Source organism: Delphinus delphis, chromosome 2, assembly GCF_949987515.2.
Source record: "Delphinus delphis chromosome 2, mDelDel1.2, whole genome shotgun sequence".
Lineage (NCBI taxonomy): Eukaryota > Metazoa > Chordata > Mammalia > Artiodactyla > Delphinidae > Delphinus > Delphinus delphis.
Window position 1 is genome coordinate 82,529,079 of NC_082684.1, and position 23,724 is coordinate 82,552,802.

Genomic DNA, 23,724 nt, shown 5'->3' on the forward strand with positions numbered 1-23,724 from the left:
TTTTAAATTTTCTTTTTTATTTCCTTGTTGACCCATCGTTCTTTTAGTAGCATGTCGTTTAGGCTCCATGTCATCATTTTTTTCTCATTTCTTTCCCTGTGGTTGATTTCTAGTTTCATGCCATTGTGGTCAGAGAAGATGCTTGAAATAATTTCTATACTCTTAAATTTGTTGAGGTTAGTTTTATGCCCTAGTATGTGGTCAATCCTAGAGAATGTTCCATGTGCACTTGAAAAGAATGTGTATTCTGGGTCTTTTGGATGTAATGTCCTGAAAATATCAATTAAGTCTAACTGTTCCATTGTATCATTTAGGATCTTTTGCCTTACTGATTTTCTGTCTAGAAGATCTATCCACTGACATGAGTGGGGTGTTAAAGTGTCCTAATATTATTGTATTCCCATCGATTTCTCCCTTTATGTCTGTTAGCATTTGTTTTATGTATTTGGGTGCTCCTATATTAGGTGCATATATGTTGATGGGTGTAAAATCCTCTTGTATTAATCCTTTTACCATTACATAGTGTCCTACTTTATCTTTCTTTATGGCCTTTTTTTTTTTTTTTTTTTTTTTTTGCGGTATGCGGGCCTCTCACTGTTGTGGCCTCTCCCATTGCGGAGCACAGGCTCCGGACGCGCAGGCTCAGTGGCCATGGCTCATGGGCCCAGCCGCTCCACGGCATGTGGGATCCTCCCGGACTGGGGCATGAACCTGTGTCCCCTGCATCGGCAGGCGGACTCTCAACCACTGCGCCACCAGGGAAGCCCTACGGCCTTTGTTTTAAAGTCTATTTTTGTCTGATATGAGTACTGCAACTCTTGCTTTCTTGTCATTTCCGTTTGCATGAAATATCTTTTTCCATCCCCTCACTTTCAATCTATGTGTGTCCTTTGCCCTAAGATGGATCTCTTGAAGGCAGCATATTGTAGGCTCTTGTTTTTTTATCCTGTCTGCCACTCTATGTCTTTTTTTAAAATATATAAATTTATTTATTTTATTTTTGGCTGCGTTGGGTCTTTGTTGCTGCACGCGGTCTTTTCTCTGGTTGCAGTGAGCGGGGGCTACTCCTCGTTGTGGTGCATAAGCTTCTCATTGTGGTGACTTGTCTTGTTGGCAGCACGGGCTCTAGGCGCGCGGGCTTCAGTTGTTGTGGCACGTGGGCTCAGTAGTTGTGGCTCATGGGCTCTAGAGCGCAGGCTCAGTAGTTGTGGCACATGGGCTTAGTTGCTCTGTGGCATGTGGGATCTTCCTGGACCAGGGCTCGAACCCGTGTCTCCTGCATTGGCCGGCGGATTCTTAACCACTGCCCCACCAGGGAAGTCCCCACTCTGTCTTTTGATTGGAGTATTCAGTCCATTGACATTTAAGGTAATTATTGATACATATGTATTTATTGCCATTTTAAACCTTGTTTTCTAGATGATTTGATGTTTCTTCTTTGTTCCTTTTTCTTTTTTTTTTTGTGGTTTGATGATTTCCTTCTATTTTATGCTTGTGTTCTCTTATTTTTGGTCTTTGTGAATCTACTGTATGTTTTTGATTTGTGGTTGCCCTGTTTTTCAAGTATGTTAACCCCTTCCTATATCTGCTTACGTTAGGCTGATAGTAATATAGGCTCAGGTACATTCTAAAAAAAAAATTCTACATTTTCTTACTCTCCTTCCCCACCTTTTATGATTTTGATGTCCTATTTCACTTCTTCATGTTTGTCCTTTTGCTGTTCCTTATGTTTATCATCACTTTCATAAATAGTTTTTTTTTCTTTCTTCCTGATCTGTTTACTAGCTAATTTAAGTGATTTACTTTCCAATTATGATTTCCTCCTTCCTGTATCATCTTCTTTACTATTTAGAGAACACTTTCAATATTTCTTTTAGGATAGGTTTAGTATTGCTGTATTCTTTTCATTTTTGCTTGTCTGAGAAATTCTTTATTTCTTCTCTTATTCTAAATGGTAATCTTGCTAGGTAGAGTATTCTAGGTTGAAGTTTTCTTTTCCTTTCAAGACTTTGAGTATATTTTGCTATTCCCTTCTTGCCTGTAGAGAAATCAGCTGATAGCCTTATGGGGGTTCCCTTGTAATTAACTCTTTGTTTTTCTCTTGCTGCCTTCAGAATCCTCTTTAACTTTTGCCTTTTATTATAATATGTCTTGATATAGGTCTGTTTGGGTTCATCTTGTTTGGGACCCTTTGTGCCTCCTGTATCTGGATATCTGTTTCCTTCTTTAGGTTTGGGAAGTTTTCAGCCATAATTTCTTCAAATACATTTTCAGTCCTCTTTTCTCTTTCTTCTCCTTCTGGAATCCCTATTATGCATAGATTGACCCAATTTATATTAGCCCATAGGTCTTTTATATTGCTTTCATTTTTTTAATTTGGTTTTCTGTCTGCCATTTTGACTGGGTAATTTCCATTATTCTTTCTTCCAGATACTTATTCTTTCTTCTGCATTATTCATTCTACTATTCATTGCCTTTAGCTCAGTTATTGTCTTGGCAAATTAATTTTCTAATTTTTCTTGACTCCTCCTTAAAATTTCGAATTCCTTTTTACAGTAATCTGCTTTTCTGTTGATAGCCTTTCTTAATTCCTTCAGTATTTTCATTACCTCCTTTTGAACGCAGTGTCTATTAGACTGAAGAGGTCTGTTTCACTGTTTGTTCCTTCAGGGGAATTCTGTCAGTCTTTTAACTGGGAGTGGTTCCTCTGCTTCTTCACTTTGCTTATATTTCTCTAAGGAAAAACAATTATCTACTGTAGTCTTGGAGGGCTATTTATATGTGGGAGTGGCCCTGTGTAGCTTGTGTGGGTATAATATGTTTTTGGTGTGAAGGCTGTTTTTGGTTTGAATGCTTGCCATCTCTTTCCTCAGTGTGTGCTGGCCGTTATCCCCTTGATAGGGTGTGTGCAGGTGCGCAGCCCACACACACTCCCAGGAAGGCAGGGGCAGCAGTTGGCACCCTTTTGTGGGACCCTCAGTGGTGGCAGCGGTCTGCGCCCATCTCTGGAGTCTGAGATGGTAGTGGCAGCTCACTCCTGCCCCTGAAGTTCATGTAGGCAGTGCCCTGCCACCTGAGAGCTTGAGTGGAGAGAGAAGTTCCTATGGCAGTCCCTCCCCTCTTTTCACACCCCCTCCCAACAATGGCGCCTTGCCTTTTTGGCGGGCCCAGGCTTCTTCCTGTATTCCCTGGGTTATGGTACACCACACCCTTGCCCCCTCAGGCTGTCTCTACACAGCCAACCCCAGTCCTTTCCCCAGGTCTGACCTCCGAAGCCTCAGCCTCAGCCCCCAGGCCCCGCCCATCCCAGTGGAGGGGCATTTCAGGTTGGGGAGTGCCAGGTGGTGGTACCAATTGTGCAGGTCCCTCTGTGCTTTGCCCTCCTCAAAGCAAACCAGTTGCTGTGCTCTCCTCTGAGGCTCCAAAGCTTACCCTTTGTCTCGGCTATCTCCCTGCCAGTGAGGGGACTTACAGCGTGTGGAAACCTTTCCTCATCTTATTTCTGTTGCAAAATTTTGTCAACAAGAAAAATGACTTGGTATGATAAAAATTTTTATAAGTAATGAAATAGATATAAATGATATGAGAGTTTTTAGCTAAAAGAAAAATTATGTTTTGAGGTATGTCTATTTAAAAATAGTTTCCACAAAACTTTTGGTAACTTAAACCTTAGAGTTTTGTTAAGTTAAATTAAATAATGGAAATTCATTGAATGTCTAGATAATTTTTAAATGAGATAAAATACTGAAACATTAATTGCTTAAGAAGTCTATTTTTATCTACTTTTGACCCCTTATTATAGAGACTAAATATGTTTGAGACTATTAATAAATATATTTTGTGCTTTATTGAAATATTGTACTAAAATTATTAGAAATAATAAGATTAAAAAATGACTGTATGTGTAAAGTAGGATATATGTTGTCAGTAAGAGAAAGTATAAGGAATGGAAATGCATCTTGTTAAAGGAAAAGAAAATAATTTTATCCTAAGAGAGGTAGGAAAAAAAGAGAAAAGAGAAAGAGGGAAAGCATAGGACAAAATCTGAAGGTAAAAAAAGAAGTTATAGAAAGCTTGTGGAAAAGAAATCCTAAGAAAAAATTTTGTATGTGATCAGGACTGGCTAAGATTGGAATGAATTTAATTAAGTAAATGAGTTTTAATATTAAATGTAAGGGTGGTACAAAACTAGAATCTGATTTTCTCTGTCTATTAAGAAGACAAAGTCTTCTTGGAATAATTATCTGGTTTTGATAAAAGATTGTAAAGTTTCTTTAACCTTTTAAGGAATCTGTTGCAACTTTCTGTATTTGCCTTTGAAATCGTTTTCATTACCTTGGTTTAGAGAATAAGTATTGTTTCGCAGTGACCTATGACCCCATTTGAGTAAGTGTTTTAAGATCTTTTTGGTATTTTTGACAAACTTCCTCCAAATCAAATTCTAATAAAGTCTTTTGACTTACAACTTTGGATGTCCTCTCTCCTTACAAAAAGAGAGACATTTAACTAATCATGTATATTTGATTTGTTAAATTACATAAGAAGCATTATCAGATAAGAAGCAATGTTAAGCTTTCTTTATGTTGTGTCTGTACAGATATAAATGTTCCAGAATATTATGTGAAATTTCTAGAAGCCTTGTATGTCCTGAGGTAAAATGTTATCTGTCAGCAAAATTGAAGCTCACACTAAGAGGACTGAACCCAAGTATCAGGGAAATGCCCAAACTGACTTTCATACAAAGGCAGAAACAATAAAAGAATCTGTAAAGATTGTGACACATGTGGATAAAGCCCATTCCGCTGCAAAAATTTGATCTCTCATTGCCAGGCTTTTGCCATCCTGATGTCCTTGTAACATGGCAACAGTCTGCTCCTGAATCAGAGAATTTAAGATGAGTAAACAACAGCTATAAAGGAAACAAACAGCGCAGTGGGAAACCCAAGATGGTCGCTTGGTTCTTCCCAACTCCCTGGCAAACCTCCTTTTTCATGTGATGTGTGAAAGCCTCCTCTTGCCATGAGGCTGATGCCCTCACAATAGCAAAGAAACTGTTTAAAAAATGTGTTTTCCACTTGGGGTATACCTTTCACAATGTCTAGTGAGGAAGGCACCCACTTAACGAGGCGAATCGTGAAAGTGTTAAGAAAAACCTTGAGGAGGCATCCCTGGTGGTCCAGTGGTTAGGACTCTGTGCTTCCACTGCAGGGGGCGTGGGTTTGTTCCTTGGTCAGGGAACTAAGATCCCACATGCCATGCGGTGTGGCCAAAAGAGAAAAACAAACCTTGCAAACCTCTTGAAATTATCACTGTCCCTAACACCTTCAATCATCAAGCAAGGTCAGTGGAACTAATGGAAAAACTGGACTCAAGCAGAGCAAGAATTAATTACATGGGGGACTTCCCTGGTGGTCCAGTGGTTAAGACTCCACGCTCCCAATGCAGGGGGCCCGGGGTTTGTTCCCTGGTCAGGGAACTAGATCCCGCATGCCACAACTAGAGATGCTGCAAGCCACAACTAAAGACCCACATGCTGCAGTGAAGATCCTGTATGCTGCAACTAAGACCTGGTGCAGCCAAACAAATATTTAAAAACAAAAAAAATCCTTTAAAAAAGAATTAATTACATGGCGGGGGGCTGGTGGTGGTGGGATGAATTGGGAGATTGGGATTGACGTATATACACTAATATGTATAAAATAGATAACTAATAACCTGTATAAAAATAAAATTCAAAAATAAAATGAAAAAAGAATTACATAGGATTGAATGAACTGATAAATATGATTATAATTTTTTATCGTTTTGTCTAAAATACTACTGATTTTTAATAATTTGTTTTCCAGATAAAAGGAAAAAATTTTAAAGACTTAAAACAATTTAGTAAATTAAACATTTTTAAGCAGAATTGAAACACTTATCTTTTTCTCCCTGATTTCTGCAGAATTCTCAGACTAAGCCCTTTTCCTGAAGCTAAATGACTTGATACAAACTTCAGAGAAATTGCCACAACAGCTCATATTTAAATAATCCTCATGTTTGTTTCTGTATGAGCCACTCAGAAAGTTTACTTGAACACCTGGTGACATCATTAGAGACATTTCAAACTGCAAAAGATGCTTTGACCCTGACATCTAGAAATCTTGATTGACTGCCTCTTGGGCCCAGAAACTGGTTTATAAGTTGCTCTAATGATTAACCTTTGTTTTTCTTTCATTTCTATGAAAGTCCTCTTATTAATTACCAGATTGCTTGCCCCATAGTCCCAGCTTTGGGAACACACCTGTATCACCACCTCCTAAAATGAGATATAACTGTTTAACTAAACTGAGCTGTTTTCAGAACTAAAAACTGGTTCAAAGAAATGGAAGACTCTACTAACCCATTCTCTTCACAGTTACCAGCTCAGCTTTTAATACGTGAAACTTCCAGGGATGTTTCAGAAGAGGAAACTATTGGGCCCCTAGGTAGGCAACCACAAAATGTGCCTCAATGGCATATTGATTATTTTGAATTAAAGTTACTTAAGAAACAGCCAATGCAAGGGGGACACTCTCACCCTCCTTTCTGTCTCCCTGAAAGCAGGAAATATATCTCCCATGTGAAAAGTGTACCCCCTGCATCTGGAAGTAGAAGGACGCCCTTATCACCAGAGATAGGAAATTCAGGCCAAGAATCCTATATAAACAAATATTATATCTTTAAGTTACTATACCAAGCCCAAACTCTGTTAAATTAAAAGGAATTAAATTAAATAATCAGGTGTAATTCTGGTTATTGTAACCAAGTTTCTTTATTGATTACTCTGTAACCAGATATTTAACCATGCCTTTTAAGTCTTATTTATAGACAGTTATTATTGTACTCTGATGCTGTTGCAAAAGTGCTTCATCTTCAAGACGATTCATAAGAAGCCTATGGAAGCAGTTAACAGTTCCACATCAAGAGGATGGCTCTGCGAGGATTCTAGCCCACACTGACTTAAAACAAGGAGCTGTCCTGCAGCTAGAGCCCCTAAATAAGGCATCCAGAGATTTTTACTCCCTGACAGGCAGGGTCAATGCCTCTACTCAACACTGAAGCAGCTACAGGAAACAGATCATCTATCGCCCCTCTGCTTCCCATACAATCATAGGAGTAAAATCTCTGAAGGGGGAATGAGGTTTGGGGGGAAGGGGCAGGGCACATGAAAAGAATGACACAGCTGTTGAGAATATGACAAAAACTGGTTAGAGCCAATTAGGCCCAACATGGAGGAAGATTCGACTCCCAGTAGACCTTGAGCCTCATTTTATGCTCATTGTAATATAAATATAGGCATCTAAATGACGCACCCAGAGGTGCCATGACAGTTCTGAGGCCAACCATAAAAGGCCAAAAAGTGGGTGGTGGCCCAATTCCTGGAAATCCCTGCCCCTTCCCCAAAATATTTGGAATAATCCTCCCAATTGTGAGCCTATGAAATTACCCACCCTATAAAAACTAACCACCTCCACACCTTTGAGAGGGCCCACACTCTGTCTGTGGAGTGTGTATCTCCCAGGGCTGCTTTCCACTTTTGAGACAGACACATAAGGAACGTGTATCTCTCTAAATAAACCTGCTTTCCCACTTAGAGCCCCCTTGCCTGTCCGCTTGTATCCTTCACAAGCATCCTATATTAATCTACTTCTTGCCTGTCTTCTTTGCCTCTTGCAGAATTCCTTCTGTGCTGAGACATAAAGAACCTGAACTTCATTAAGTTCTGAGACCAGGTATGTGATTTCAGCTGGGAGGTTGTGGGTTTGAGTCCCCTCCAAAGCCAGAGATTGTGGATTCAAGTCCCATCTGAAGTGCAAATGGGTTCGAGTCCGAATCTGAGATGTGCAGTTTCAATTATATCCCTGAGGGATCAACTAACCTTGATTGTAATCAAAACGCGACCTGCCTGAGACCATACCCCTGAAGTCTATCTGGGCTCAAATGTGACCCAAGCTTGTAACAGACTCTTCTTTTTCCTCCTTGCAATGTGAATTTCCTGGGGGCGAATCTACCCCAGCTCTGAGGAACTCAGTGGATTTGGAGCAGGTTATTAGCCATTCCGGCGATGAAAGGGACATGAGACCAAAATTGATCATCAGTGCTTTCTAAAGGAAAGATTTCAATGATGACATATTTAAGATCAATTAAAAATTAAGATGGAGTAACTGGGGTTCAGGCATCCAAAATGGAGCCTGGTGGCCATTGTGGTTGTGGTTTCAGACATGGTCCTGCATCCCTGAGAACTTGAATTTTCTGAGCTGTATCAAACTCAAGGATACCACCATTCATTTTCAAAACAGTATCTGCCAGAGGCTGCCAGCTGCAACCTTATGGTCTGAAGGTCTCCCTCTGTGACTGTGCAATTATTTTGGACATCAACTAACCTTGCTTAACAAGCATCCTTACTTCTTGCCAGCTCCAATACTATTTCTTGACAAACAACTTCTGTAACTTTGTGGGTTTTGCCTATATAAGCCTCCCCCATTTTGCAGTCAGTCAGAACACAGTTCAAGTGCTTCTTGAATCTGTGCTCCCTGGCTATAGTCCTCAGCTTGGCTTGAATAAAACTCTCTTCTATTCCTTAATATAGATTGTTTATTGATTATTTGTGTTGATAATAGCATGAGGTAGCACGATTTGGATATCCCATTGACCCAGCACCATGTATTGTAAAGACCTGAACTACAATGGTGATTTTGTCATACTCGAGTGACTGTGTAAGTGCAGCTATCTGTTCACGAGAGGAATTAGTCAATAAATTCTTTTTAATAATGTCCTTATTGATGTTCGTTTTAAGGTAATGTTCTCTTAAAAAGCATTGCAAACTACTACATGTTTTTCTAGTTTCTGGAAATGTTTGTATAAGGTTGGTGTTATCTCTTTCTTAAGGGTTTGGGGAAATTCATCAGGAAAACACTCTGGGCTTGGAGTGTTCTTTGTGGGTGATGTCTAATTTGTCATTCAATTTCTTTAATAGATGTAGAACTTTTCATATTTTAAATTTTCCTTGTATCATTTTTGTTAAATTGTGTTTCTCAAGGAATTTATCAATTTCATCAAAATTTTCAAATTTATTGGCATAAAATTATTCATAACATCCTCTTACTGTCCATTGGTACTGACCAGTACCAATGTCCCCCTTTTCATTCCTCATATTGGTTATTTGCTTCTTCTTTTGTACTTATTTTTTCTTGATCAGTTTGGCTAAAGGTTTGTCAATACTATTATCCTTGCAAAAAGACTCAAATTTGGCTTCATTTCTTTATTGTATTTTCCCTCATTTCATTGATGTCTACTCTTTATTATTTCTATCTTTTTGTTTCTTTGAATTTAATTGGTTTGCTTTTTGGCTTCTTGAGATTGATACTTAGATAATTAATTTTCAATCTTTTATCATTTCTAATATTTGCATTTAATGCTATATATTTTCTTTTAAGAATGGGTCTACCTGCATCTTTCACATGTTGATGTGGTATTTTTTATCACCATTCAGTTCAAAAATATTTTCTTATATCCATTTGTTGTTTAATTTAATCCCTAGTTTAATTCTAGTTTAATCTGATTATTTAGAAGTGCATTCCTTAAATTCTGAACATCAAATATTTGGGGACTTTTTTAGTTTTCTTTTTTTCTTATTGATTCCTTGTTTAATTCTAATGTGGTCAGAGAACATACTTTTTATGATTTCGGTCTTTGAAAGTGATGAAACTTACTTTCAGTTACAGTATAAAGTCAATTTTATAAATTACATATATGAACTTGAAAAAATTCATATTCTGAAGGTTTGGGGAGCAGTGATTCTTATATCACATTTGTAAATCATGTTTTCCAAGTCTTGTGTATGTCTATTGATTTCTTTTTTTTTTTTTTTTTTTACTGCTTATTACATCAGTTAATGTGTTTAAAACCTTCCTTTGTGATTGTGGATTTGCCTATTTCTCCTTCAAGTTTGTTAAGTTTTGTATTTATATATTTTGAGGCTGGTTGGGTCCTATAACATTTAGGGTTGTTATAGCATTGTGTTGTCCTGACACATTTATCATTATGAAATGTCCTTATTGATGTCTCCTAAGGTTACTAAGAATAGTACTTTCTATGACTTCAACTCTTTGAGAGAGGCAATAACCACTTAGAACATACATTCTCTGCCTTTGGTTTAGAGATTAATTCAAATACATTAAGCTGCAAATAATTTTATACTTAAGCCTGGGTATATGGTAGAGGAGTCATTATTGATATTTGTTCAAATTTATGTGTAAGCTTCCCTCAGGGGATTTTACAAATTTATTGGTAAGCTTTTTATTTGTAACAGTGATTTGTGATTTGGGAGGTGAGAGCATTAGTGTCTTTAGTGCATTAGGGCCAGGGATGTTATGTATTCTGTGAGGCATGGGACAGTCCTTTACAAGGACCAATAGTTACTGTTTTGCACAACTTTCAATAGTTCATTTGGTTATTCATTTGGGTGATATAACTGTTAATAATTTTATGCTCTATGCTGACTCTTTTACATATGAACCCTAAAATATATTTTGTATTCTTTAGATAGACACTGAATTCTCCATAAATAGTACACAGAGGGACTACTGTGTTTTGTTTGTTTGGAGTTTTATGGAGAATTTGGGGAAAGCACAATTTGGGGAAAGCACATCAGCTACCCTATTCTGCCCATGGAATTTTTGTTTTTATACAACTCGCCTATATTTTGTCAGCAGTGCAACACATAGCCTGTATGTGTGTTGAAGAGGATTCTATAGATAGATGCAAGCATCTGATCACTTCATTGATCTTCTACATTTCATAATGAAACAATATTTTGTTATAAATTTCCTTCTCTATTTTTCTTTGAAGTTGGAGCTTTGTTGTGTATATTCATTTAAAAATTATTTGTTTAGGTACATGATATTATGTACAACTTTAGCTCAAGATAATTAATATTTCATTTAGGGATTTTTGTTGTAAAAAGGGAAAGCCGGAATCTGATTGGTTGAGAACTTGGTAGAATCACGATGTTTGCTAAGACAACTCAAAGAAGTCTTTTTATTTCTACTATTTATTGTTATTATTATTTTTAAAAGTTAGCATTGTTACATAAGTTGGTTTTAGGCAGGAGAGCCAATTGCCTCCGGGCCGGGAACGTTTTGTCCCCCAGTGCCAGAGGCACTCCTAGGCAGTCCAGGTTGAGAGCCGGCCGGAACCTTGGCGCCGCGACGCCAGTTTCCGGCGGGCTCCTTAGAGCGCAGAACAGCTTTGGGCCGAAGGACCATGAGAGGGCCGGAACCGGGTCCCGAAGCTACGATGGAGGGGGACGTGCTTGACACTCTAGAGGCACTGGGGTGAGTAGTCCTGGGGCCGCCTTTCCCCCGAAAACGTAAGCTGTACCTCCGATGGCTGCCTCAGTCTCCTCCCCGTGGGCCTTCGCTGAGCTCTTGCCGCTCGGTGCAGGCCTCCGTCCCTGCCTCGCTGTCTCCGGCGCGGACAGAGTTAAGAGAGAGGCGGGAGAGAAATCCGCTTGGGGGGTGGAGCAGGCCCGGAGAGCTGGGGCGCTTGTCCCCCTCTTCCGAACTACTTGCCTCGGAACTCCGCAGCCGGGACCCGCGGCGAAGGCGCGGAGGGGCCCGGCTGGCAGCACTCCTGTGGGCAATTAGTTGCTGCCCCGCGGGTGGTATTGTTGACGCTCCGGGGGAGAGGCGCTGGAAGCCGGAGTGCAGCTGTTGACTGTTGTCTCCTACCTTGTACAACCTGTGGATTAATTAGGGCGCGGGAGCGAATCTCCTGCTTCCTTGACCCGAGAAAGGGGTTTTAGTTCAGTGCAAGTCCATTCATTTCACCGTTTCTTCCATTCATTAACAACATACTAATTTGGTGTTAATCTGTATTCATTAATGCGTATTTGTGCTAGGCCGAGGAGGAAGACAGTTTTCAGATTACTAGTAGGTTACCTAGTCGGGGACTATAAAGAGTCTACGGGTGTTTGCAATTCAGGGTGGTTAAGTGCTATGAGAGCTCCTGGAATGATGTTAATACTTGCAGGCATGGGTATCAATACATGCAAAATAGTCTCTCCTTCAGCCTCATCCTGTTTTTCTTCACAGCCCTGGGGTCCCAATCCCAAATTATCTTGTCCTGAACATTTATTTATTGTCTCTTGAACATCCACCCTCCACCCACTAATACACAAAAGTCAGCTCCAGGAGAACAGGTACCTTACTTGTCTTGTTCCCCAAAACATCCTACAACCAGATCTGCTACAATAAATAGTGGTTGGATGAATGGGTAAGTAAATGAAGAAAAGTTCAAAGCAGAGAGTGCACAGAGGTAAGCATAGGGCCAGATAGTTGCAAGTCAAAAAAATACACATTAATTAAAGACATTGGAGCCATCTGTAAAATTGTGTGCCCTGCCACGTCTGGAGTTTCTTGGATAGGATAGGCTGTGCCTTTGCAGTACTATCGTGAAGCTTGAACCACCCTCTCGCCCCCCTTTATTTTTCTTAAAACTGCACTTGCTCCTCTATCAATTGCTTCTTTGGGACCCTGATAGTACCTACTTTGCAGTGACTCATTGTTACAGAGCCTTGCACTTACCAGATCCTGAATAAATATTTGTCAAGTGAAAGAACAGAGCCAGTGATTACTTAGGGGGCATTTTTACTTCTGTGAAATCCCGTGGAAATTGTCACGTAACTTGGTTAAGGAAGTAACCAACACAAAAAGTTAAAATAATTAAAGTGTTTTGGACCCAAATAGTTTGAGCTCCCAAGTATTCCAGATAAGACTAGTGGGATTCTATAAATAGTTTTTGAAAACTGGAAAGTCAGTGCTTTTTTTTTTTCTTTCATTCTTTGAATTTGTTTATATTATAGGTGTTTTGAAAAATGAAGTTTGGTATAATCTTGGCTTTTATCAAGGAAAATTATTTTAGATTATTCACTATAGAAAGTAAAACAGTTTAGAACTGATTTAAAACATACTTTAGAACTGATTTTTCCTGGAATAATTAAGGACAAGATTTTGAAGTTTGAATTTTCCTATAATGATAATGAAAAGTGAAAAAAGTAATTGTTTATTTACAATATGTGTTGTAATTGAACATGCGTTTCAAAATTTCCATGTAGATTGTGAATAATGCATTTTCTGTTGTGATTAAAACATTTAGGATATCAGTGAAGGTACTTCAGTTTATCAGATAAAATAGGAAATTAAAGGGAGGAATTAAAAGGGAAAATCTATGTGAAAGAACAGTTTAGTGATGTAGTACATTATAAACGAAAACAGTGTAGTAATGACTTAGTTTCCTAATCTGTGAAAGGAGCAGGCTGGATCAGATTTCAGAAGTCTCAGTTCTGACAATCTATGATTTTTGTAGAACAGTGTATCTCAACCCTGGTAATACATCAAAATCATGTTTGGAGCTTGTAAAAAAATGTTTCAGTGTGGTATATACCACCAGCTGTGTGAAGCATGATCTTCAGGGGTGCGATATAGGCATGCATATTTTTAAAAAGCTTCACAGCCTAGGTTGAGAACCACCATTGTGGAGGGAAATTTATTTCACATATTTACTGAGCACAGCTCTGTATTGGACGCTGTTCTGAGAAGTCATTGGTGAGCAAAACAGACTTGGTTCCTGTCCCAATGGAGCTTACAGTCTGGTGGAGAAAAAGACATGATCACACAAATATTTATAAACTAAAATAAGTGTTTCAAAGGAAAAGAACAGGGTGACATAATGTGGCAGGAGGACCTATGTAGTCTTAGGGGTTAGTGACAGATTACTGAGGAAGTGACATTTGAGTTGAAATAGGAAGGGTGAGTAGGAGTTAACTAGGTGAAGTTGGCTGGGAAAGGAGGACAAAGGTGTCCTTACAGTGAGGACAAAATATGAAAGACCTTAAAGTGGAAAGGATCTGCCATATTAGGAGAACTGGAAGGGGGCTGATGTAGCCGGAGGGCAGAGAGCAAGGACCAGTGTTAGAAGATTGGATCAGCGAGGAACAGGGCATGCAGCACCTTTCAGGCCATGTTGAGGATTTTGTTCTTTGTCATGACAGCAATACGACATGATTGAAGAATTTTAAATAAAAAAGGGAGTGATTAGATCAGGGGTCCCCAACCCCCTGGGGGCTGTGGGCCAGTAGTGGTCTGAGGCCTGTTAGGAACCAGGCTGCGCAGCAGGAGGTGAGCGTGGAGCGAGCAAAGCTTCATCTGCTGCTCCCCATGGCTCACATTACCGCCTGAACCAGCTCCCCTACTCCCCTCCCTCCGCCCCCTCTGTGGAAAAATTGTCTTCCACAAAACTGGTCCTTGGTGCCAAAAAGGTTGGGGACCGCTGGATTAGATGTCTAGTTTGAAAAGTTACCTCTGTCAGCAAGGTGGAAAATAGATTGGAGAATTAGTTAGTAGTCTAGGCAAGAAGTGATGGTTGCTCAGTGGCAGTGGATCTAGAAAGAAGTATATTACTGGTCTCAGTGATTTGATTGGCTATTAGAGCTGAAGGAGATGACAGTATAAAGGATTCATTTCTTCAACAGGTGTTTATTGAGCAACAAAATAAAATGATACACTTTGGAATCTCAATTGGACAGGGAAGAAAGTGAAGACAGCCGGAAGCTAGGAAATGCAGAGAATGTGGAGGGACCATAGGAACTGAGGTAGAGATGATATTAAGTGTGGTCAAAAGAGCAAGCTGGAAGGATAGATAGTAGGCTATGGTCAGGGAGTGACATGTTCAAGTTAGTGATTTCGGAGGTGACATAGTTCCAGGTGATGGCATGATCTGGGTGTGGCTTACTTATGTGCAGTGGCAAAGGTTGGAAAAGAGGAGGTTAGGGAATTGAGAGCTCAGGGTACTGGAAAGGGTATACATATGGACTTCGAAGAAACTCAGTATAATTGAAAAAAATAGGAATGGAGAGGAAAAACTGAGCACAGGGAATGTTGAAGAGTGTCCAAGAGATTGATAGGTGAAAACCACGAGAGAAAGAGGGTGGCATATCTGACTGGCCTGAGCCTGGAGAGAGCGGGAGATATTTATAAGATAATGAGGGAGTCGATCAAAAAATGGGCAGAAGATCTAAATAGACATTTCTCCAAAGAAGACATACCGATGGCCAAAAAGCACGTGAAAAGATGCTCAACATCTCTAATTATTAGAGAAATGCAAATCAAAACTACCATCACCTCACACTGGTCAGAATGACCATCTTCAAAAAGTCTACAAACAATAAATGCTGGACAGGGTGTGGAGAAAAGGGAACCCTCCTACACTGTTGGTGGGAATGTAAATTGGTGCAGCCACTATGGAGAACAGTATGGAGGTTCCTTAAAAAACTAAAAGTAGAACTACCATATGAGCCTGCAGTCCCACTCCTGGGCATACATCTGGAGAAAACCATAATTTGAAAAAATACATGCACTCCAATGTTCATTGCAGCACTATTTATAATAGCCAAGACATGGAAGCAACCTAAATGTCCATCGATGGAGGAATGGATAAAGAAGATGTGGTGTATTTATACAATGGAATATTAGTCATAAAAAAGAATGAAATAATGCCATTTGCAGCAACATGGATAGACTTAGAGATTATCATACTAAATGAAGTAAGCCAGAGAAAGACAAATATCATATAATATCACTTATATGTGGAATCTAAAAAAAGAATGATACAAAAATGAACTTATATACAAAACAGAAATAGACCCACAGGACATAGAAAACAAACTTACGGTTACCAAAGAGGAAAGTGTGTGGGTGGGGAGGGGTAAATTAGGAGTTTGGGATTAACATATACATGCTACTGTATATAAAATAGATAAACAAGGACCTACTGTATAGCTCAGGGAACTATACTCAGTATTTTTTAATAACCTATAAGGGAAAAGAGTCTGAAAAAAAATAGATATATATGTACGTATAATGAATCACTTTGCTGTGCATCTGAAACTAACAACATTGTAAATCAACTATATTTCAATTTAAAAAAAAAGATAATGGGAGAGCAGTGATATGGATGCTGTATTCGGAAGCAAGGAGGACAAAAACCCCACCATTTGACCGTCAGGCACTTAAGAGTAAAATACCCAAAGCTAGAGGCAGTAGGGATAAATCATTCTGAGAAGACATTGACAGAATAGGAGAGTTGTTTTTTATGGATGTAACATATGGAAGAGTTTGAGAAGCAGGAAGAAGTGGAGAGCTGGATCAGAGGCAAGCCAGTAGGGTGGGTAAATGACAGGGGGAAAGAAAGGGTCTAATATTTTATATGTTGGCCGATGAAAATAGAAAACAGAAAGTAAGTTAGACCCCGGCTGTGTCTTTGTGAAGGTTTACCAATGGCCCTACTGGACTGAAGGTTTGGTTCACCCAGCTTAGAGCAGTGTCAGATCAGCAACTATGGTTCAAGTGTGCATGGCCCTGGGGGAGTCTAGGCCTAGGGGAGGTGTCCCCAGTTACTACTAAGTTATTACTCTTCGGAGTTACTCTTTGGAGTAAGAGTAGCACTTTCCTAATTCAATAAGAATTTATAGAACAAACTAAGCATGGTAATAATACCTATCTTACAGGATATTGTGACAGTTAAATAAGGTAATATACATACAGCACATAGCACTGGCCTAAGATTAGTTTATAAATGTTAGTTGCTATATGATTATGATTGTTATTAGATATTCAGGTTTGTTAAATGCATTTCTTTTTTCTTTTTCTTTTTACCTATTTTGAGGAACTGAGGCATTAAAGCTTGTGTATTCAGGATTTAGTATTTTTGGTGATTCAGTAAATTTTTGCTGAATTTTAAAATTGGCATTTCAGTAAAAATAACTTACCAATAATATGAATTAGTTACATTTTTTCAGGAGCTTATGATTATTGCTTTATTGCAGAAGTGAAAACATGTAGGGGGAAATAAGATATTTACTGTTAAGTCTCAATGAGAGGTGCTGTAAGATATGGTAGAAAGGTAATACAGGGGAACCAGTCTTGGTTGGAGGAGCAGAGACTGGTCTAGTCCCAGCTTTCTTTACCTGGCTGCATTACCTGGCCAGGTTATTTACTTTGTTTCCTTATTAGTGTAGAGAGAAGTTTGAGTTCACATGGAGCATTTGGGGTCAAATCTGGATTTAAATCAGAGTGTCGTCATTGAACTTCTGATATTATCTTCTGGTCCTACAGAATTAGAATAATAATAACTTCAAATCATTGCTGTAAAGAGTAGATGAATTGGAATATTCATCTGGCCTGCTACTTAAGGCAGGTATCCTAACCTTGTTGAGCCTTAATTTCTTATCTGCAAAATGGGGCTTTGAAACTACTCACCCTTCGTGAAATATGACCAGAGAATTTAGAGAAAAAGAAACACAAATGGCCTTTAAACATATCAAAAGATGTACAGTCGTGCCATAAGAGAAATGTAAATTAAAACTATACTGAGATACCAGCTGGTCAAAAATCCAGATTTTTGACATGAGTCAAATGTTTGGTAAGTTATGGGTAATGGATACTCTTCTACTTCAGTGGTACAACCCCTGTATAGGCAAATTTAACATTAGCCAGCAAAGTTGGATAGCCATTTACCCTTTGATCCAGTGATCCTACCTCTAGAAATCTATTCCAGATATACACTGACAAAAATTTGCCCAATTTTTTTAATAGCAAAGCATTACAAAAAACCAAAATGTCCTTCAGTGAGGGTATAGCAAATAAAATATGGTATATCCAGACAGTGGATACAACTATAAAAATGTTTGAATAGTATCTCTACAGATCTCTAGTATATATAAATATGTGTCTGTGCATGTGTATGTTTAAAAAAAGGAATAGAACAGTAGATAGTAGGCTGCCTTTTATCTAAAAAAGATACATTTATATATATATATATATATTTTGTGTATATATATGTTTATATTTTAAAACATTATGGTTTGACAACCCCAAACTAATAAATACGGTTTCCTATGAGGAAGGGAGGAAACAGAGTACTAGATGGAACAGTATTAAGATTGCAAGCTAGAATTGTCTGAATGTACCTTGTTTTGTTTTAGACTTTGAAACCGTATAAATGTTTTACATAATTGTAAAGCAAAATTAAAATGAAATCAAAACAAAAAAAGAGAGACAAACCCCTAAAAATTAAAAGCAAAATGAAAAAAATACCTATCAGTGTATTGAGTAGGAGGTTTAATCACATGGAAAGGAATTGTTTTTCTATACATCCTTACTGGAATCTATCCTAATGATAAAAATATAAATTGTTTTCATTAATTTTATTTTTAGTAATAATGCTGTTTTTTCTGTTCTGAAACTATGTAATTTATGTTATTTTTATATTTACTAGGATTCTGTAAATGTCATAAAAAAACAGAATTTTCATTGTAAGAGAAAAATAGATAAAAATGTAAAACAAAATAGGTAAAAACCCTATAATTCTAAATTTGAACTGGAAATAGCAGTGTGAACTCCTGATATAATTTCTTTTAAAAAGGTACAGATACAGTGATTAACCTTTACGACCAGATTGTGTATTCTAAATACCATTGAAGAGAATCAGGGCTTCTTGGAGAAATGGCTGATTACAGGTATAGGGGAGGAACATATTGTGTAGAAAGCAAGGAAAATATTTAAAGAATAATGGGGACAAATCAAAGGACTCATTGAGTAACATGAATGTGCTCCCACTAATCAGAGATAGGACAATTTGAGTATCAAACGAAAGTAAATGCAATGGATTAAAACCCATCAACTGTGCTAAAACTTACAAGTTTAATAATGTGGGGGAAAAAAAGGCTCAGTTACAGAAAGAACAGTAAAAGTAGAAAACTGGTATCAAATTCAATTAAGGTAATATATAAAAATGGTTTGAAAATTTAAGGTTCTATTCAAATACACTTTGTAGCAGTGTTTAAAAGTATAAAATTATAAAAGAAATGGTTAAGGTTAAAATCTCATATGTCCTCAGTTTTAATTTTTTTAATTTAAATTTGCATCTGTTCTTTTTTCACTATATTACCTTTTTCTTATTCTTGTAAGAATAAGAAAAGTTATAGTTATTAGACTCTATTCTATTTGACCTTGTTATATGTAATATTTATCTTAAAATTGGTTGATAATTTTACTAAAAAATTTTAAAACAAAGTCAAATGTTAATTATATAGAGCAGAAATCAGCAAACTATTTCTGTAACAGACCAGATAGTAAAAATTATAGGCTTTACTGGCCACACTGTCTCTGTCACAAATACAGGAAAACAGCCAGAGAGAGTTTGTAAATGGGTACAGTTGTTGGCTGTGTTCCAATAATATTTTATTCACAAAGACAGGCAGCAGACGTTGATGAAAAAGTATTAGGTGTATTAGGGTTTTGTTTGTTTGTTTTAACCTTTTATATCTTCCTTTCTAGGTATAAGGGACCACTGTTAGAAGAGCAAGCCCTTATAAAGGCAGCAGAGGGTGGACTATCTTCACCTGAATTTTCAGAGCTCTGTGTTTGGTTAGGCTCTCAAATAAAATCATTGTGCAACTTGGAAGAAAGTATCACTTCAGCTGGTATTGCTATTGAGTTTTATTTACTTTTCTGTTTACTAGTAAAATGAAATGATAGGTTATGATTTACAGTTTTATCTATAATGTGCTCACTGTACAAAGAAAAGTCATTACTACAAACAACTTCAATATGTGATTTAAATATCTTTGGATTAAATTTTATATTGACTAATCCAAAATTGGTTCTTAAATTTATATAAAATTATAAATAATTATTGTTTATCTGCTGTCTTGAATTTAGTATTGTTCTTTAGAAAAAGAAGAGTCTGAATTTGGTTATTTAAAAAGTTTAAATTTTGAATACTGCTTATTTTGAATTAAGGTGTTTTTTTCCCCTAAAGTATGCATATATTTAATCCCTAATTTAAGTTGTATTACCAAACCTATAACTCAGGACATGGATTCACATAGGAATACGTTTATAAAAAACTCCTGTACTAGCTCACAAGGTTTATTTAATTCACTACTGTACTGGTAGCTGGAGTTCTTGTGGGTCTTTGATTGGTAGAATTTCAGACATGTAATAAAATGAAAAATAAAATTTGTGGGGGCATTTGCTAGGAGACCAGTAGCCTTCCCTTCTGATGCTGTCCTTTTAAATTGTTTTTTTCCTTGCCAAATCTAATAGAATTCACTTGAAGCTAAGTAAAATAAGCTGAATTCAGAACTTATGACACAAGTTCCCACATAATTAGATGATGAAAGAAAGATAAGTGCTGAGGCTTAATTTGATGATAGCATTTATTATCCAAATCCATAGAAATACAATAGAAATGGATCATTTGCTCTGAAGCCAATTAATAATTATAGCCATAATAATGCTTTTAATATTTCAGTTACTAACATAAAATATTTCCATTTTATCTGCTTTTATGGAAAGCCCATTGGAAGATATCAGAGATTTAAATATAAAAATATTTATAATTTCATGATTAGATACTTATGTTCTTGAATTTAATTGTTGCTTTCCATATGTAGAAATATGTTTTGGTTACTTTGACCTAAGCTTTTGGGGTCACACATTTAAGGATTTAATGTCAAAGTAAAATTTGGAATTGAATATAAAATTAAAATCAACTAGTGGTAGATTTGATAGTATCAGATTACATGGTAAATATTTAGTAAATGTTTTATACCTTTTCTTGTTTAAAGGGAAAGATGATCTAGAAAGCTTCCAGCTTGAGATAAGTGGCTTTTTAAAAGAAATGGCATGTCCATATTCTGTACTCGTATCAGGAGATATTAAAGACCGTTTAAAAAAGAAGGATGACTGTTTGAAACTTCTATGTAAGTTATGTTTCTTTGAACAATTTAAATGCATGTGTTTAATCTGGTTTGTGTTACTTTCAAGTCAAGATTTATGAACTTTAATTAATGAATCATTAGATATTTTGTGTATTAGAAAATTTTTAATATTTGGCTTAAAATATGAAACTAACTCAGAGATTTTTATATAAATGTAGTATAAATTCTACTAAAGTACTCTTTAAGATTTCTAACACTTATGATTTATTTGGCCAATATAGAATGCCCAGTGTTTGTGACTTGTATGGTACTTCAGTAATTTTTCCTTCACCTAATTCATCTCTTTACATTTATGACTAATTGGCTAAAGTGGTGATCTCCAAACTGCTATTTAATCTTAAAACTCTCTGAAACTAGGCTGCTAAGCAGATTATTAGATGATAGGCACTGAATGATGGTTCAAAAATATTCATTGATCCCTTTCTACTGTACCAGAAACTGCTCTAAGCATTAGGGATGTATCAGTTTAAAAAAAAAATTGTGCTCTTGTGCCACTTGAATTTTAGTGAGTGTGGCCTATTTTCATCAGGGGTGAATTTGGAGTACAGATTACCTATATCTAAACAATTACTATGAATAACATCCATTTATTTATATTGGCTCCCTTAAAATTTTTAAAAATTCAGTTAGTTTAATTTCATGCTATTTTGGAAGTTCTACAAGCGGTGACTATTTGAAAGAATTTTTCTAACATCTTCTATTATTGAAGATTTCTATTTTAGGTTGTACCATTTATAAAAAGATGCATGTGATATATTCCTCTATGTTCTAGTGTTAAAATGTTAGTTTCATTAGAGCAGAAACCATGTTTATGTGTTTAACTACTGGTGGTGTTGGAAGTGTTGACATTTGAATTATCTTGTTTGTTTTGGGGAGGATAAAAATTATGTGCCCTTCCCTCATTTCTTACACTATTTCCTTGTCTTCCTCCCATTCAGTGTAAGTCACTGATTTAATGAACCATTGTTACTAATGGGAGGTCACAGTAACCCTTAGGTGTATTGGGACACAAAGGAAGGTAAGAAGCACTGGCCATGAGGAACTTGCATATAGATATAGGTAATCCTTAGATTACCTTATCCTTACCTTAGATATAGGTAATCTGTAATTCTTTATGTTAGTCAGTGAGAACTGTGTAAATCATCATGTTTCCCTTTTTGCCTTTGCTTCTAAGAAGCTCAGCAATAATGGTAATATAAGTTTCTGGTCCAAATAACAGTAAAGAGGAGATATAAGAGAGGTTGGTATAGTTTTTTCTGATTATAAACATACATACTCAGGAGATGTGGTGAAATGGGGAATTGTTAAATGAGTACAAAGTTTCAGTTGAGGAAGATGAAAATGTTCTGGAGATGGATGGATGGATGGTGGTGATGGTTATACAACCGTGTGAATGCACTTAATGCCACTGTACACTTAAAAATAGTTAGAATGGTAAATTTTATGTTACATGTTGAAAAAATACATGCTCATCATAGAAATCTTACAAAGTAGATAAATATGAAAAGAAGAAAATAATTTATAATTTCACTCCCCAGAGAGGATCATGAATAACTTTTCAGTGTATTTCCTTTTCCTTCTCTTTTTCCTTTGTACACACATATTTAAATAAGATTTAGATCTGTTACAGATGTAGTTCCTGCTCTTCCTCTGCTTCATTTAATGTATTGTGAGCATTTTCCCATCACTTAGTATTTTTTGAAAAAATAATTTAAATTGGCTACATAACATTCTATGTTATGGGCATTTTTACTTAACAGATTTCAAATTTGAGGGTATTTGCATTTTTCTAATTTATCTATCTATCTATATCTATTTATGGCTATGTTGGGTCTTTGTTGCGTGTAGGCTTTCTCTAGTTGCGGTGAGCGGGGGCTACTCTTCGTTGCGGTGCGTGGGCTTCTTATTGTGGTGGCTTCTGTTGTTGCAGAGCATGGGCTCTAGGCGTGTGGGCTCAGTAGTTGTGGCGCACGGGCTTAGTTGCTCCGCCGCATGTCGAATCTTCCTGGACCAGGGCTTGAACCCGTGTCCCCTGCGTTGGCAGGCAGATTCTTAACTACTGCGCCACCAGGGAAGTCCCAGTTTTTCTATTTTAAATTAATTTTTTTGTTCATATTTTTGGTTACTTAGACAAAGATCATGAACATTTAAAAAAATTCTCTGGTCTAGATATATTGCCATAATTTGCTCCAGAAAGGTTATACCAATTCACAATCTTACCAGCATCTATTTCATCTTTATCTTTAGTTTGACTACCTTTAAAACATACTGATATAATAAGCTTCTTCATGTTCTTTTAGAATTGTTTGCAACGTGTGTAAGATGAAAAGGGCCACATTCCTTACTATGTGGAGAGCTTTTATAGAGATAAAAACTCATTGGACTACTGAGCCTGCGCGTCTGGAGCCTGTGCTCCGCAACAAGAGAGGCCACGACAGTGAGAGGCCTGCGCACTGCGATGAAGAGTGGCCCCCGCTTGCCACAACTAGAGAAAGCCCTTGCACAGAAACGGAGACCCAACACAGCCAAAAAAATAAATATAAATAAAAAAGCTCACTGGAAAAATATGTAAAGTACATAAGGCATGAAAAGGCATTTTTGGAAAGGCAAATTTTCAATAACACAATTAAAATTCACCTGTCTTTTGACTTGGCAGTTCAATGACTAGGAGTTCATACTAACTGTACAAAGATATATGAAAAGAATGTTCATTATGGCATTGTTTGTAGTAGTTAAATAGAAATGGTACATCTTTGCAGTGATACCATTCTATAGCCATTAGAATGAGAGTAGATAAAATGTGTAAATATGGAATGATCTCTAAGATATATTGGTAAATAAAAAATATACGGAACATG

General features: G+C 37.1%; 1 protein-coding gene across 1 annotated transcript in view; it reads left to right on the top strand.

The window, feature by feature from the left end:
- The first annotated feature begins 11,248 nt into the window (after positions 1-11,248).
- Positions 11,249-23,724, top strand: part of FAM98B (family with sequence similarity 98 member B) — a 35,043-nt gene continuing 22,567 nt past the window's right edge. The window contains exons 1-3 of the mRNA XM_060004972.1: positions 11,249-11,357; positions 19,419-19,564; positions 20,714-20,848. Coding sequence (XP_059860955.1) covers positions 11,287-11,357; positions 19,419-19,564; positions 20,714-20,848 — 352 coding nt within the window. The 5' untranslated portion in view covers positions 11,249-11,286. The remainder of the gene's footprint in view (positions 11,358-19,418; positions 19,565-20,713; positions 20,849-23,724) is intronic.